The 16609-nt window shown below is 32.9% G+C and overlaps 1 protein-coding gene across 1 annotated transcript; it reads left to right on the top strand.

The window, feature by feature from the left end:
- The first annotated feature begins 1855 nt into the window (after window positions 1-1855).
- LOC127714441 (toll-like receptor 13) lies at window positions 1856-6946 on the top strand. Its single transcript, XM_052220496.1, has 2 exons — window positions 1856-1909; window positions 4769-6946. Exon 2 carries the CDS (start codon window positions 4982-4984, stop codon window positions 6035-6037), a length of 1056 nt encoding a protein of 351 aa, XP_052076456.1. The 5' UTR covers window positions 1856-1909; window positions 4769-4981; the 3' UTR covers window positions 6038-6946.
- Window positions 6947-16609: the final 9663 nt, after the last annotated feature.

Genomic DNA, 16609 nt, shown 5'->3' with positions numbered 1-16609 from the left:
TAACAAGCTTTGGTCGAACGGTTCATGAGTAAATGCACGGACAAAATTTGGCCGCCGCCGCGCGCCTGCCCGCCCGACCGCCCACCGCACATCCCCAAATCAATAACCGATATTTTCTTCGAAAATCCGGTTAAAAACATAAGAATGTTCATGCATTCATTAAAAGAAATGGAGATAGAATGGCTCGCCATGTATATATACATATTAACCTGTTTTATTTGCCAGTTGAAAGTACAAATCAAAACCACTAGATATAATTATGGTTATTTTATTTTACTTAAGAAACGATTGTGTTAATTATACATGTAATGACGGACTTAAAACGTACAATCTATTTCCTTGTTGCAACTAATTAATTGAAGTTTTCCTGTTCACAATACGTAAGATGGGTCGATTTAACAAAAATGTATCTAGTAATATAAAAAAGTAAATATTATACTTGCATCTTATTGTATTATTTGGTAGACAATGGTAGCAGCTGGTGCCTAGCGTTCTTTCTCCTGGATTAAAAACTACATGTACATACCAAATTTTAAGGATGTAAACATGTTTGCATTATAATAGGAGTGAAATAATTAACGCTTAACGTATTATGGAAATAATCGATTTATTCAATGCATTTATATTTGAATTCCATGGAACACAATCTTATTGAACTGTAGCAAACGAATGAGTTCGTAAAGGGTACGCTTTTATGTAATATACATGTATGTGGCTGAACATAAATATTTATAAAGATAATAACTATACTTATGATTTTAACTGTTTCTTTAATGTTAAGTATACTGATTTCGTTTTAGTCGGTGATTTTACACTGCATCTGTGGCGCGCTTACACTGCATTTGCTTTTTAGTGATTATATGCAGTGTGAGTTTTGTTAGTTATGTTGGTTTCCAATTAACGACTGCCATACAGTTGAGACGTTTACGCGCCATTATAAGTACGTATAAAACACAATTGGGATAGACCCTGAGATAGAGAAAAGAACGCAAGCGACATAAGAATATATATTATGATACTCAAAGAAATAATTCATGCGGGCTTGAATTTATACCGATTTTACCACGGATTGGCCCTTGAAGCTAAATATTTTACCACGAAAGATAGCAATATCGGCATACAGGGCCAACCCGTGGTAAAATTATTGTAAATTCAAGTCCCGTGAATTATTTATACTCTAACAGGACAATATAACGTGTCATTTTTGGGTGGTCGAAGCGCTATAGGCGAAGGCAAACATTTGCTGTTCCCATCATTAAACCACTATTAGTATTGACTAATGTTTGGACGAAGATAAATGATTATTCAATCTGATTGAAATATAGAACTCGGATTTCGTTACACTACATGTAGATGCTGTAGTGAAAGGAGCGAAACCCGAGTTCTATAGCTTAATTAGATTGAATGATTTAATTTATCTTAATTTTATTTAAGAAAATTAGATTCCAATAGTGGCTCTAGAAACAAAACTGTGATATTTGAATGGTCAAATCAATGATGTAGATGAATATAATATTGAAAACCAAACAATCCAAACTTATGTGCCAAATCTAAATTAGGCCGTATATTCTTGGTGGTGGAAACACCCGAGTGATACGAATAATCTTAATATTTTTTGAACTTTGAATTTTAGAACTTTGATATTACCATGTTACAGTAAATCTGTAGATCTAATGACAAGGAAATGGGGGAAAAATCGATCGTTTTTCTATCTTTCACAAAGACACAATAAGTGTTTTATTTTAAAACAATTTTTTTATCACTTTAGACGAGGAAGTATTTCTTTTTTCATGAATTTATTTCCTGTTGGCTTATTTACAAACGTATATAAAGTTTGTAAATTCTTCAAAACAATTTTCGCATCAGTGTATGGAAGATAAACAGAGGAAAGTTGTATAAAGAACCAACCGTACGTATTTTCAATTTTTAGCTTGGTATTAATAAAAAAAAATACAGTCCTTTAACATAATTATTTGTAAAATAAAATCTGTTTATAATATAATCAAAATATTTTCTACTTTCTCTGTGATGTTTTGGATATTTTAATTCAGACAGTAAACTGTGATTGGCGAATCGCTGATATGAAAAATGTTTATTGAATATTTTTACCGCCAGTGGTCACAGCAATAAGTGTGTGCCATTGGACGTTAAGCAACCAACAATCAATCAATTGTGTTACCATTGATTATCATTATCAGAACTCGAATATGATAAGAAGGTTCGACCTCAACATATACTCATAATTTGGCATTGTTCTTATTACGGAAAAAGGGGCTGAATTCAGACCTTTGGGTGTTTATCTACTCATTACAAACATTTGAATTAAATTAGGGAAAATCTTTAACTTAGATCAGTCTCCAAAATCAGTTGATCCTTATTGGGGTTTTTATTATATGTTAATTCAATTTGATATATTTTTTTCGGGACCAAGTATACAGCTGGCAAAAGTTTCGACACTAAATATCACTGAACAGTTAGTTTTTTACTTAGAGTTATTTAAACAAACAAAAAACAAACTTCTGTTGTCGATTCTACTGATTAACTGTGTTATATTGATAACTGCACAGTTTCAGGAATATGAATCTAAATAGAGAAATATAAGATAAATAAGTTCTGAGAATTTTCACTTGAAGACAATATATAAATGTTTACACAATTTATTTTGCACATGTATTAATGCCGGCATCATCAGTATAACAATAAGAAGATGAGACAACTCTCCACCAGAGGCCAAAAACGTAACAACTATAGGCACGCGTATGGCCTTCTTCAATGAGCAAAACCCATACCGCATAACAAGCTATAAAACGCCCCGAAATGATAACTGTTGAACAATTGAAATGAAAAAAAATACGGCCTGATTTATGTACAAAACATTAAACAAAAGTAAAATATAATATACAGCAACAAACGACAACCACTGAATTACAGGCTTCTGACTTTGACAGTGATATACAGAATGTGGCGGGGTTAATCATTGAAATCCGAAACGTCAGTACAGACACGGTCGTAGCGAACGAGCTGGGATATATGAACACCGTAAGACGGTGCCAATTGAACATCAATCACTTTTTATCTCAGTTTACCTTTTATAACCTAATTACGTTAGAAATATGTGAAAATGCTATATTCTATGATACATGTAACTGGCTTTGCTTTTATTTTCTGAATTACTTAAGTGTCAGTGATGTTGGAAAAAACATGAATCATTTTGATTTTAAAGCGCCTCCACGTGTAGCCAATTTTGTCATTTTTGACCTTTTTTCAGTCCACATATCGACACAAATTGATTTTATACTAACAAATGAACTTGATTACCCTATAATTTTAGCATCATTAAAACGAAAATATTCGAAACCATGTAAGTTTTAAACAAGATTTTTAAGATATTTTTCTTAGAAAAGTTGCAATTTGAAAGTGAAATTAAAGAATATTTATCGTAGTTTTACGTGCATTAATTCTTTTCAAGTATATATCAATACAAAAAGTGTGATCTTATATCTCTGGAAATAACTGTAAAAATGCTACATTTTTACTAATTTTCTAATGCACTTTAACTAGTCCTAAAAGCATACAAAATTTCATAAAATCACAAATACCATACGCGTACGCATAGGCCAGTTCTTTCATGGCACTTTCATCAATTACTCATTTCAAAAAACATTTTGTCCAGTTATTCCAAATACATGAACAAGTGCTGTGTGAATCACAATTGGTATCTAGTGAATTATACGATTATTTGTGTGTGATTTTCTTATTTCTTTGTAAAATTTCTTTTATTTTTGAAATTATCGCCACTGCTTAACATACTTTAGATTTCAATTGCTACAGATATATATATATATATGACCATGTTTGCTTACAGATTGTTATCGGAGAACACGTGATCATGAAGCAAATTCATTTGATGTGTTTGTTTGGATTGGGTCTGCAAACAGTGAATACACGTTTTAACACAACAGATGAATATTGTTTCAAATCACACTGCACGTGTAACAAGAAACAGAAAAACGCGACCTGCACAGGACTTGACTATGTTCCACATGTCCCGAAATTTGTTGAACAATTTGAATTAATCCGTAACAATTTCAGCAATGTCAAATTTTCTAGATGGTTTCTATCAAATATTACCAAAAATAATATCAATATATTCAAATTGATCGGGAATTCTATAGATTATTTTGAAAAGGACGTCTTTGTTGATTTTATTTCTTTAAAATCACTGGCAATTTCAGAGGAAAAACATTTGAATGTAACTAGTCTTAATAAAGCGTTGAATTTCGTAAATACAACGCGTCTCAAGAACATTAATTTATACGGAAACTATTGGAAACTATTTCCTTTTGATGTTTTTGAGGCAATCAGTCTGCGAAAAGTGACATCCATATCGCTGGAAAAAAATCAGCTGACTGAATTCGTGTTCCCTAATTGGTATACTGATTTAAAAAACTTAAAAAAGATCAACCTATCAAAAAATAATATCATATATTTAATTCTGGATGATAATTTAAAATTATTGGCTAAAAGAATTGATCTCTCAAGGAATGATATCGTTCGTATTCCAACTTTTTGTGATAAAATGAACAAAAGCAAAGTTCCGAAGCTTCGAAGTCTGATTTTGGATGGCAATGCTATATCTTATTTATATCCAACATGTTTCAAGTGTTTGCCAGCATTGCAAAGCATAAGTCTAGATGCCAATAGATTAACGGTTTTAAGGAATAATACCTTTTCACAACTACCACAAATAAGATATGTTTTCTTTCAGTTTAATTATCAGCTGAAAACAATAGAGCCTACCGCTTTTAACAGCACGTCGTTGATCAGTGTATATTTTGGATACAACAATTTTCGATTTGACAAGACCAATAACAAGAACGCTAGGTTTAATGCAGAACATATATTTAAACACTCGCCGTCATTACAACTTTTAGATTTAACGAATAACTACCTGCCGTCTGACAAAACTACACTAGTTCTGATGTTTGGTCATTTGGATGAGCTGAAATATTTGATTTTACAAGCGGTAGGTTTGAAAGAACTTCATCCTAACTTTTTTAGAAATTTGACATCCTTAGAGAAAATAAATCTTGAAGGAAATTTCATAAATTCTTGGGCGCCAGACACTTTTGCTAGTATGCGTAGCATAAAGTATATAAACTTAAGAAATAATTTGATACATGCACTGAACAAATCATCTTTACCTGAAAACATTTTGCACCAACTAGAAAAATTGGACCTTGCAAAGAATCCATTTACTTGTACATGTGACCTCATGTGGTTCAGAAACTGGATTCGAACAACAAAAGTAGACTTGTCCTCAGCTTTTCCACGAGCGTACACGTGTAATTTTCCTGCTGAAATGCGAGGTCGATTAGTTATTAAATACAATCCAACCCAAGAGAGTTGCGAACAATCTGATCCGTTTATAGTAATCGCAATAATTTTGTCTTCATTTGCATTTTTGGTGATAATTGTAATATTATTAGCTTACAAGGGTCATACCTATATAAGGAACTATTGCTATATTATGCGATTGCGTAGACTTCGAAAACAGGGATATTTACGTCTTAACAATAGTGATGATTTTGAATTCCATGCGTTTGTAGTGTACTGCGATGCTGATAGGGAATGGGTTCATAGTGAGTTCATCACACGACTGGAAAATGAAAGTATTAAATTATGTGTTCATCATCGTGAATTTGATCCGGGAGTCCCAATCACAGAAAACATAGACAAGTATATGAACAAATCATGGAAAGTTGTGATTATAATGAGTAACGATTTTGCTAGAAGCGATTGGTGCCAATGGGAATGTGATTATGTTCAAGAAAGAAGACGTCGACAAGGAAAAGATGCATGTGTTCTAATCATGCTGAAGGCGATTGATGCATATCATATGACCAGTGGTATACGGTCCTTGTTGCATACAACGCCGTACCTACGCTACAAGAAAGGCATAGGGGAAGCTTTGTTTTGGCAAGCAGTGCTGAATACTCTTAGAAGACCACTTAGTGTGCCACCTATGGCCATTTAATATGTCCATGGAAAGTGTAACGATTATTCATCTTCTGTTGTTAATTGTCATTTCCGTGAATAACACGTTCCGTTGACTCCTTAAACATTAACATAAACTTTGTTATCATAATTGTTTTATTGATAAAATTTATAATTATACTGTTGTCATTTAGTCATGAGTCTGGTATTTTGTAAGCTAAATACCAATTCGCTGATTTTTATAGTTTAAAATAAAACTACAATGTTTTTTTAATTTTTTTTTTATATTGAACAAGATGCTGTCAACCAGCACTAGTACTGCTCATAACATTTCTGTACGAAATAAACACCAGACATTATTTTAAGTAGTACATCTAGTTTTTTGTTAATTTGTTGACAATTGGCGTATAAAAATGTGATGCATGCATAATTAAGGATAATACTAGTACCTGATTTGTATGAACTTAAACTTTAGTTAAAAGATTTAGAAAGCTGTGAAAATTGAAACAAGATATGGTTGATTAGATAGGGGTTTTGAATTGGTGGTCGGACACCTGTAGACTATGATATTATCATAACAGAAAAGTATGTAAGTTCTTTGAGCATGTTTTCCTAAACTATGAGCATTCTACGATATTTGTTTTTGATTTTGTACTTTTACTTTGTATTTTGTTGTCTGTTATACCGATATCACATATAGCAACGCATTTCCTTGTATTAACATTTAGTTTTAACTTTGTACTTTGTATATTTGTTGTCTGTCATATCGGTATCATATAGCAAGGCGCGTTTCCTGTATTGATTTTCATTATAATTGTATAACTTTCTTCTGTGTATCTATTAATATTGTGTTAACTTTGTACTTTGTATTTTTGTTGTATGTCATATCGGTATCATATAGCATTGCGTGTTTCCTGTATTGATTTTCATTATATAATTGTATAACTTTCTTCTGTGTATCTTTCGTTTTCCAGCTGATCAAGATTAAAAAGAAACTTTGGCGGAGGAGGGTAGAGAAATATAAAAAAAAAAAAATACTTCCAGCCCGCCACATGTCCATTTCCGTGTGCTTCTCCCAAGTCAGTGTCTATCAGTGGCGTAGCAAGACCAGTTTTAAGTGTACACCCGAACCTCTACGAGGGGTCTGAGGGCCTCAGCGGGTCCAGGTCATAGTACCTCCTGGTAGTGGGTTCGATGGGGCGAAGCCCTTGGAGGCTAACGAGTTATCGAGAATGAGATACCATCTCCGTCATTAAAATATCATTAACAATAAAATTGAGAATGGAAATGGGGAATGTGTCAAAGAGACAACGACCCGACCATAGAGCAGACAACAGCCGAAGGCCACCAATGGGTCTTCAATGCAGCGAGTAACTCCCGCACCCGGAGGCGTCCTTCAGCTGGCCCCTAAACAAATATGTATACTAGTTCAGTGATAATGGACGTCATACTAAACTCCAAATTATACACAGGAAACTAAAATTAAAAATAATACAAGACTAACAAAGGCCAGAGGCTCCTGACTTGGGACAGGCGCAAAAATGCGGCGGGGTTAAACATGTTTTTTGAGATCTCAACCCTCCCCCTATACCTCTAGCCAATGTAGTAAAACAAACGCACAACAGTACGCACAGTAAAACTCAGTATAAGAGAAGTCCGAGTCCGATGTCAGAATAGGAAACAACAGAAAATAAACAAAATGACAATAATACATAAATAACAACAGACTACTAGCAGTTACTGACATGCCAGCTCCAGACCTCAATTAAACTGATTGAAAGATTATGTCTTCATCATATGAATATCAGGCACAATCCCTCCTGTTAGGGGTTTAGTATTATACCGTCATAAAATATATGAGAAGAACATAACCCGTAACATACTTTAGGGTCTAATTTGTTTATTTTTTTTATGTTTTATCTATTTAACGTGTTGATTTGGAATCTAAATGTCAATGGTTTTAGAGAAAATGTCCAAACCAGTCACTGTACAATATGTTTAAAAGGAGTCGTGGGTAAAGCAATCAATCAACAAAAAAATCCTTATCTTGTGTAAATTTCGTTAATGGGCATCAAATATATAATTAATGTTCATAGATGTTCAGATGTAATATGAAAATTCGCAAAGGGTTCGTGGAACCCTGGTTCTCGCATGGGATTGCTTTCTGCAAGTGAATTCATTTATCAGTCCATTACAGGATTTAAAAAAAATCAAACATTGTCTTTAGATATTTTTCTTGATCAGGAATATTAGTTTCTGTCCAAGTTTTATGAAATCTATGAAGGTTTACAAATTTATCATGTAAAAAAAACCAATCCCAGACCGTCTGTTTATTGCGAAAAGATAAGTCCGTCTGTCAGTATGATACTAAAAATGTAAAAAATATACTATCAAAAATTTCCTCCAGATATTAATCACAAAAAAGCTTCTGCCAAAATTTCATAAAATTCGATGATGGTTTGACAAAGTAATGATTTGTAACCAATTTTATCCCCAGACTGTATCTATACTTGTTAACTGCAAAAAGCAATTCTTTTTATCAGTAGATAAAATACGGGATATTGAAAATATATTTTCATCATTATGCTCTGATCATGAAAGCTTCTGTCCAACTTCTGTAAATTTCATAAAGATACAAATTTATTGATATTTAAAAAACTTTAACCACATACTGCAGCGGCGTAGCTACCTAAGGCTCGACTAGGCACGTGTCTTTACATAAATTTACCAGTTTTATACCCCTTAAAAATAAAAAAAGAAAGAACTTTGTGTAGGAAATATGATGTCAACTGTACAGGAAATTGCGCTCAAATTTGATTATTCGGCTAAAAGTTTGACTGCTTTCACAGAAGAACTCTCCGAAAATGAAAATGGTCAAGAACATTTAGAACGCCGAACAAAGTTAAGAACGCTGTGTGAGACTCTTTGGTCAAGCCGTGCAGATCTCTGTTTACATTTCGAACAGCATTTGCAGTACATTGTTGTCTCTGTCCTGAATTCCCTGAAAGTCGACAATGATGACAAAGCAACACGGAGTATAAATGCATTCTTCGATTCGAATTTATCATAAGTCATGTTGTTGCAGAACAAATATTAAGCTCAACACTCGCCTTGACAAATTATTTACAGAAACCCGATATTGATTTGATAGACTGAGCTTTGACAGAAGATAAAATTGTCGTTCAAAGGCTTTCAATGAGGTGATGATACAGTTTGGGAGTCTTTGATTACAAGATCAACAGATATGGCAGCAGAACACGACATTCAGCCATCCGTTCCTCGTATCGATGGACGTCAACGACACAGAGATAATCACCCAATTCGTGATCCGTCAGACAATTGGAGAGTTTCGTTGTACTTCGTATTTCTCGACCACTTGGTTACTGAAATTAAAAATGATCGCTATATATTTGTTCATTTTCTGCGTCGTGAATTCTGTTACTTTCCCTTTGTTTTTAAAAGCAATTAATTATCTGATTCGATGTTTGCATTTTTGTCGAGCCTACGACATCTATGAAGAAAGAATTACAAGGCCGGTGTGCTTTTAACCAGTTCTTTTTATTTTATTTAGATTAAAATATTTGTTTACCAAAATTCAAGTGAACGCCCGGGCGTTTTGACGTAAACGTAGCTACGCGCCTGTCTATGATTGTTCTTTTTTTTATAGATAGATAGATATATTTTATTTAAAGTGCATCCTGATACAATATACACAATATAACACCACAATTGCAAGTCAATACATTATGAAACACTAACAATATTTATACAAGCATATAAGCATACAAAGAAAATATAAATTGTAAATTAATCTTTCTGAAATCTGAGGTTATTATAATTTGTTGAAACAACTTATGTTTCTTTATGTCATTGCATTTGTGGCTGTTTTTAATGTAAAAAAAGCGGAATTCTCATTTAAAAGTAGAATGGTATGTGACGTCTACATATAAATATACAAGGAAATCATAAAAAGGAATTGTTTCCCCTAGTCCGCAGGATTATTAATTAATTTATAAAAGTTAAAATGTATATTCAAATCTGTGTAAGTGTCTAATGCTACATGTAGATCTGTCTGCATAGATTGTTCCAAATATCAATAACACATTGAGTTCAAATATATATAATGTAATGTGAATCATTTGATGACTGTGTAATTGTGTTAAAATAATAGGCATCAGTTGCTTCCCTTAGTACAGAGCACTTGTATAATATATTCTAAATATGAGTCAAAGTGGCAATATTCTGTAAAAAAATATACATACATGTATATCAGTCATTTCAAAATAAAGTACAATTCCGAATTGGAACTTTTAAAAAAGTAAAGTGGTTTGATTACAAATTATATTTAAAGAACTAAAAACACATTGCTTTTCGAACATATTCCCAAAATATGCAATCTTATCGACACCTGAAAATGATTTTTTTTTAAATATTGTGCCAGATGGTGTCCGATTTTGTCCATCCTGTTACTTTTTTCAAATGTCAGAAAACATGATATTTAAAAAGAATATATCTAATCAAAGTATGTATCGTACTTATATAACAGTGTACATTTGACATCCCATTAACATTTATCCTTTATGAAGATTACCAAAAAAAAAAAAATCTGCAGATAGTTCAGAAAAATCATCATTTTTTTTATTTTCTAAAAGCTCTTAAAAAAAAGTTTGGTAAACTGGGCAGCACAAATCGACTAGTTTGTCCCTTTTTAATAGTATTAAATACAAACTTAGCCAAATGATCAGTTTTGTTCATAGTAAAAATTATTTTACACATTTTTGAAGGTAACAGGAACGAACAATGGCAGTAACAGGAAAGACAAGGAAGTAACAGTAAAGACAAAAAACTTCTGGTCAAACAAATCAATAAAAAAACAACTTTTGGGGATTTCCCAGGGATACAAAAACAAAAACTGAATAAATTGTATTCCCTGTTTCGTCGCTTACCCTGAAGTAAGAGCAATACCTGGTTGGCCCGAAGTCATAAAAATGGGTAAAGATAAAGTGACATGTCATTTTGTGAGTTCAGTGCTTTTACGATTTTGCTCAGTATGTTGGTCTTTATCTCGTTATGTAAATCTCACCCTGAATATGCATATAAATGTAAATGGACGCTTACCAATTACCAATCCGACCTTCCGTCATACAATCGTAGAGAAAGTACATTATAGGAGTAAAAACCAAAACTAATTTCATCTTTTCAAACTTTAAAGTAAAACTTCTTAAAAGAACACAACACAAGATTTGAACAAAAAGTCATGAAGAACATTTTCGATTGTCAATGATTAATATTGTAGTCTTGACAAGGTTTTTGTCCATATTTCCGGATCCACTTCATAATTACTGGAAGACCCTTTGATTTTCTTTGGCTTTGGAATAATGGCCAATATTCTTGAGTAGTTGTACCAGCACTTGTCTTTTACAGCTTTTGGCCAATAAAAGACATTCTTCTTTATATCTCTTTCAAGTCTTTGCATGCATACCACATATACATCTGAAGAATCTACGTCTTCCACATACCCTGGATATGGTGTGCTTTCATAGTCTACAATGACGTACTTGTGAAGACAATTTTTAGCGTCAGGGATGATTTCAACAGGCTCGTTTTTTTCCAATAAGGGCACAAAGTGGTTTGGAACCCAGTAGTTATTGTTCATATCGAGGTGAGTTGATGTCCACATAATATACAACGGTTTATCGGAATCTTTTTCCATTGGCTCTATTCTCCGATAAAGATCTTTCCGTACGTTAGGATTCCCTTTTTTGGGATACACTGACACTATTGGCCTTCTAATAACACTTGCCAGAGCAAAAATCTGCCATATGCCCATGTATGTTTTGGAATTTCTTATCTGCATTATTTCTCTCTCATATATATCTTCAATTGACCTTTCCGTCAATACAACGCCATGGGTGTATTCATCAGAATACATTGCGAAACTTTTTAAGATGTTTTTATTCTGGTCATTGGTCCCAAAAGCATTTGACAAGTAGTTTTTATCCAGATAAAACTTTTTGTTTAGAAATAGTTCTTTTATGATATGAGCTCGGATTTCATCGGCATAAGAATCGTTTCCAAAAACAAAAACACTTCCGCATGCTGGAAGGCAGTTTCCATCAGCTCTGACCTGTACTGGAAATAGAGTTTTGTCGGTGCAGACGTCATCTGGGAATAGTTTCATGGATCTATTGTCAATAGCAAAGTTATCTTTTTGAACAAACCGATCTTTTCCATGCAAAGTTTCTGTAATAGATTCCAAACAAGTAATTTGCAAATGTTCAAAAGATCCACATTGTTGCAATGTTTGCAAAAGACTTGAATTCTTGTTTTGACAGGTTTTGTCCTCTTCCATTTTTCTCTGTAATATAACATCTTTTTTATAAGAATTCTTGATTTCCAAATTTATATCTTTATAAGGTGTTGATGTAGATACCAGTGGTTCAGATTTGTTAATCAACTTTGCTTGATCTGTACCTCCACATGCAGAAAATTCAAACGAATCACAAAGATGGTCAGAGCAATGAACATCAATGCAGCTTATGCCTCTATACCTTAGCTTTCTCACTGATTCGGTGAAGATTGGGTGTATTTTCATCGTACCTGGAATAGTTTTCAATGGTATAGGAATTCTTTTGTCTACTTCTAAAACGTCAGGCTCCTTAACTTCGTAAAGCTTGATTTTAGTACCAGTCTCAATCGTCTTGATAAATGCATCTGCTGTCAATTTATCTGCTCCAAAGCTAACTTGTCTATCTGTTGATCGTTTAATAGATCCCCCTATGCCATCTGGTATTCCCTTCCCATGTCCTGCTTCGTGGAAGTTCCAGCAAGCACCAGTGAACCCAAGCTCAAATGGCATGGTTGAAAGAAGATAGAAATTAATTTTCTGTCTGTACTGACTTGTAGGTCCATCGCTGTAAAAATGCAAGTACTCTACAAATGGATACAGATCTTTGATTTCATTCAAAATAGGTAGCATGTATGCCCATATACTTTGAGGGTCATGTCTGAGGGAATCTGACACTCCACAAAATGAACGGATAGTATCCATATCTTTTGTAACATAGTAACCAGTATGAAGGGAAATTTGTGGTAATGATGCTCCAAAATGCATCGACTGAATTTCCTTTGACATCTTGCAAGAGTAGTTTTCTGAGAAGTCTACATGAATCAGACATTCAGTTTGACTTAAAGTTTCTTTGAGAGTTTTGTAATGTTTATACTGATTTTTGATATTGAACAGATGGCGACTGTACGAGGGTCTTAATAACTCATGAAGTTTTTCTGTTGCCTTTTCGATAGAAGCACTTTCTTTTTCCTTCACCGTGACGCTCAATTCTTTTTCGTCCCCACCTTTGAAGGTCTTTTTGATCTTTTTAGTTTGCCATTAAGACCAGGTTACTTCAACATTCTTGTCCTCTACTGTTAGTTTGACAGTCGATTGCTTACAGTCTAGACAATTACCATACATACAATCAAGATTATCAATGGAACATACTGTTTCTTTTACTAAACTTTCTAAGTTTTCAGTCTCAACAATTTTTGCTTTCTTAAGACAATCTGCAATCAATCCTACGTTTTCGCAACATTTACAAAGGCAAGTTTCTCTTTCTTTTTCTGTTGCTTTTCTAATCCAGTAAGGCTTTAGTTTCCAGAAAGTTATAAAGCATATCTTATCATTGTTTTCTGCTTTAAATTTGACAAAAAGATTCGAAAGTGTGTCGTTCAGGAATCTAATTTGTTTTTTCATTTTGTTCACAGTTTTTGTCTTCTTTTTATCAGTGGTAATTCTGGAATTGTCATCTCTCTCTCGAAAAAAGGCCTTTACTGTTCCTCTAAGGTTGGCTGATATTGTTTGTTTTGACTTTCTTTTCCCTTTACTTTGGTTTTTCACCTGAATTTGGCTATGGGCAAACTTCGTCAGTTTATACTTTCGGAATAACTTGCCCCTGAGAATTTCCAAGATTGACTTCTTCATTGATCTATTTTTCTCACAGCTGTTTTGCATTTCATTAATAAGAACATGATGAAAGTCTAAAGTTTTTCGAACAGACTTGAAGTTCCTTGATGCATGTTTAAACAGCCGTTTTGTCCTGCTTCGTGGTGTTTCTAATTTTTTATTTTCTATTAAATTCATCTCATTTTTTTCTCTCTTTAACCTCATTCTGTACATTTGCACTCTTCTGTTTGACTCTTCAAGTTTTCTTATCAGTAATTTGTTTGTTCTGTAAACTTTAGCTTTTTCTCTTTTTCTTTTCCTCTTGCTTGCAATATTCTGTCTCGACGGTCCTTGAGCATTTTCCTGTAAGGCAACTGGTACGCCCTCTTCTTGAACGGCTTGTTCATCGTTAGTAAGAGGGGATCCAGGGGGTGTTAAAATATTCTTCATATTGGTTTGTCTCTTTCGTAGATCCCTTTTGTAATTTTTCCAATATTTTCTCTTGGAACGAAGTTCTCGTTTAGTCAGTTCATCTCTATTTTTTTTCTTCCCTACATCCTTGAGCGTCTTGTATCTTTCTCTTTCATTTCTTAAATATTTTTCACGTCTAGAAGGGTCAGTATCTCTTTTAAGCCTGTAACGACGCTGTTTCTCGGCCTGAGATAGTACCATGACTACAAGAAAGAAATACAAAATTGGTTATTATATTTTATAAGCAAAATATTGTTATTACAAAATAGCACACTGAAGCAATATTGGTTAAATCTGAGGTTAAAAATAAAGAAGTTACCAAGCAGAACAAAAACCATTAATAGAGAATAAATATAAAACAATTTAGGTTCATATACTAGAATAAACATCTAAGTCTTTATTACAAACGATGAAGCTATAACAAAAGATTATTGAAAAAAACCCAATGCAAATTTAATATGACACGCTTAATGGTTGTACGGTAATATCGGCAACTGAACTTTCATTTATAGTTGAAAATGATAATAAGACATCAATGTAGTTTAATATTGCCAGATCGAATGAATTTTACAAGTTTAAATCGCAAGGCATCGTTTTATTTTCCTTTGCATTATCATATATAAATGTCTATCCTGTTACCAGTTTTGTCCGTCCTGTTACCAATCAAGGTAACACATATTTGGTCAAAACAATATTTCGATATGAACGTATATACCATAAAATAATGTACCGTATATTTATAAAAATCTAAAGTGTTAACTGTAAAAAATTTATTGAGGATCATTCAAACAGCATTTTGACTTTTTTTTCACAAAAAATGTTTATCTCTTAACTTTTTTGTCCATCCTGTTACAATTTTTGTCCTTCCTGTTACTATTTTTGGCAACAGGAAGGACAGTAACAGGATGGAAAAATTATAGCATAACCCGAATTTTTTATAAAATAGTCGCTCCCTCATAACTGATGCAGTGTTTTTATACTTCCGGCCCATGCATACGTTACGGTAACATACGTTTTATTAGTATAGTGCAATTAAAAACTATAAAATAATAGGTAACATTAAAGACATAATAAAAAGGTACGCATAAATCAGTACTTACCGATCTTTTGAATTTGATAGCCAAACGTTTTCCCTTTTAAATCTTCACGCTGCCATTATGTCCTGGATCAACGTCTATGACGTCACACTAAAAGACTTCCGTTTTTGAAGGGAGAAACTATTTTTTTTCCGTAAACAAGTAAATAGTAACAGGAAGGACAAATATTCACGAACAGACATTCTAGTTACTGAGGAATATTTGTGTTCTTAATTTTAACCATGGAAAGTTATTTTTCTTAAAGTTATGATGTTAATGAATAAAAAACATCATCCTGTTGACCATGTAAAAGCTATTTTAATTACAGATTATTTGAATGAAAAAGTAAGATATCAAATATGAACACATGGAAATTGGCAATTTTTCATACTTAAACATTTACAAAAAAAGGAATAAAATTTCTGCACACTAATATTTGCACTTACTATCTTGCAATATGTGTAACGTATAATGTTAAAAAGAAAAATGATGAAAAACAAGCAAATTAAACGGATAATAGACAATAACCGAAAAATGTACATTTTTTTTTAAATGACTGATATATTGTTTCACATTTGTATAATGCTACAAGTAATAAATAGCTCAGTAGATATTAATATACCATAAACATCGATACATGTCTCTTATTACTTGTACCATTATCTTATATTATGTAAATAAGTAATACTTTTCTTTGCTTAATAATTCAAATTATTTTACCTATCATATGGTAATACATAAAGGCAACAGTAGTATACCGCTGTTCGAAAGTCATAAATCGATTGAGAGAAAACAAATCCGGGTAACAAACTAAAACCGAGGGAAACACATCAACTATAAGAGGAAAACAACGAAACAACAGAAACACTGAAGTGCAACAAAAAACAAACGACAATGCAACATACACAGAAACGAAGTATAAGATAACAACTGCCATTTTCCTGACTTGGTACAGTACTTTTTAAGAAATAATAGTGGGTTGAACCTGGTTTTGTAGCTAGCCAAACCTCGCGCTTGTATGGAAATGTTAAATATAACACTAAAATGACAACATTACATGACAGACATACATTACAAATAAATGCAAGAACATTCAGGACAGAGAAATACACAAATAAACAATACA

The sequence above is a fragment of the Mytilus californianus genome, unplaced genomic scaffold, assembly GCF_021869535.1.
Source record: "Mytilus californianus isolate M0D057914Y unplaced genomic scaffold, xbMytCali1.0.p SCAF_9, whole genome shotgun sequence".
NCBI classification, from domain to species: Eukaryota; Metazoa; Mollusca; class Bivalvia; order Mytilida; family Mytilidae; genus Mytilus; species Mytilus californianus.
The sequence above is the reverse complement of the archived record's forward strand: the minus strand, read 5'-3'. Positions and strand labels throughout refer to the sequence as shown.

Excerpts from the sequence above, each read along its gene's own strand:
- LOC127714441 (XM_052220496.1), top strand. The coding sequence starts at position 4,982 with ATGTTTGGTCATTTGGATGAGCTGAAATATTTGATTTTACAAGCGGTA.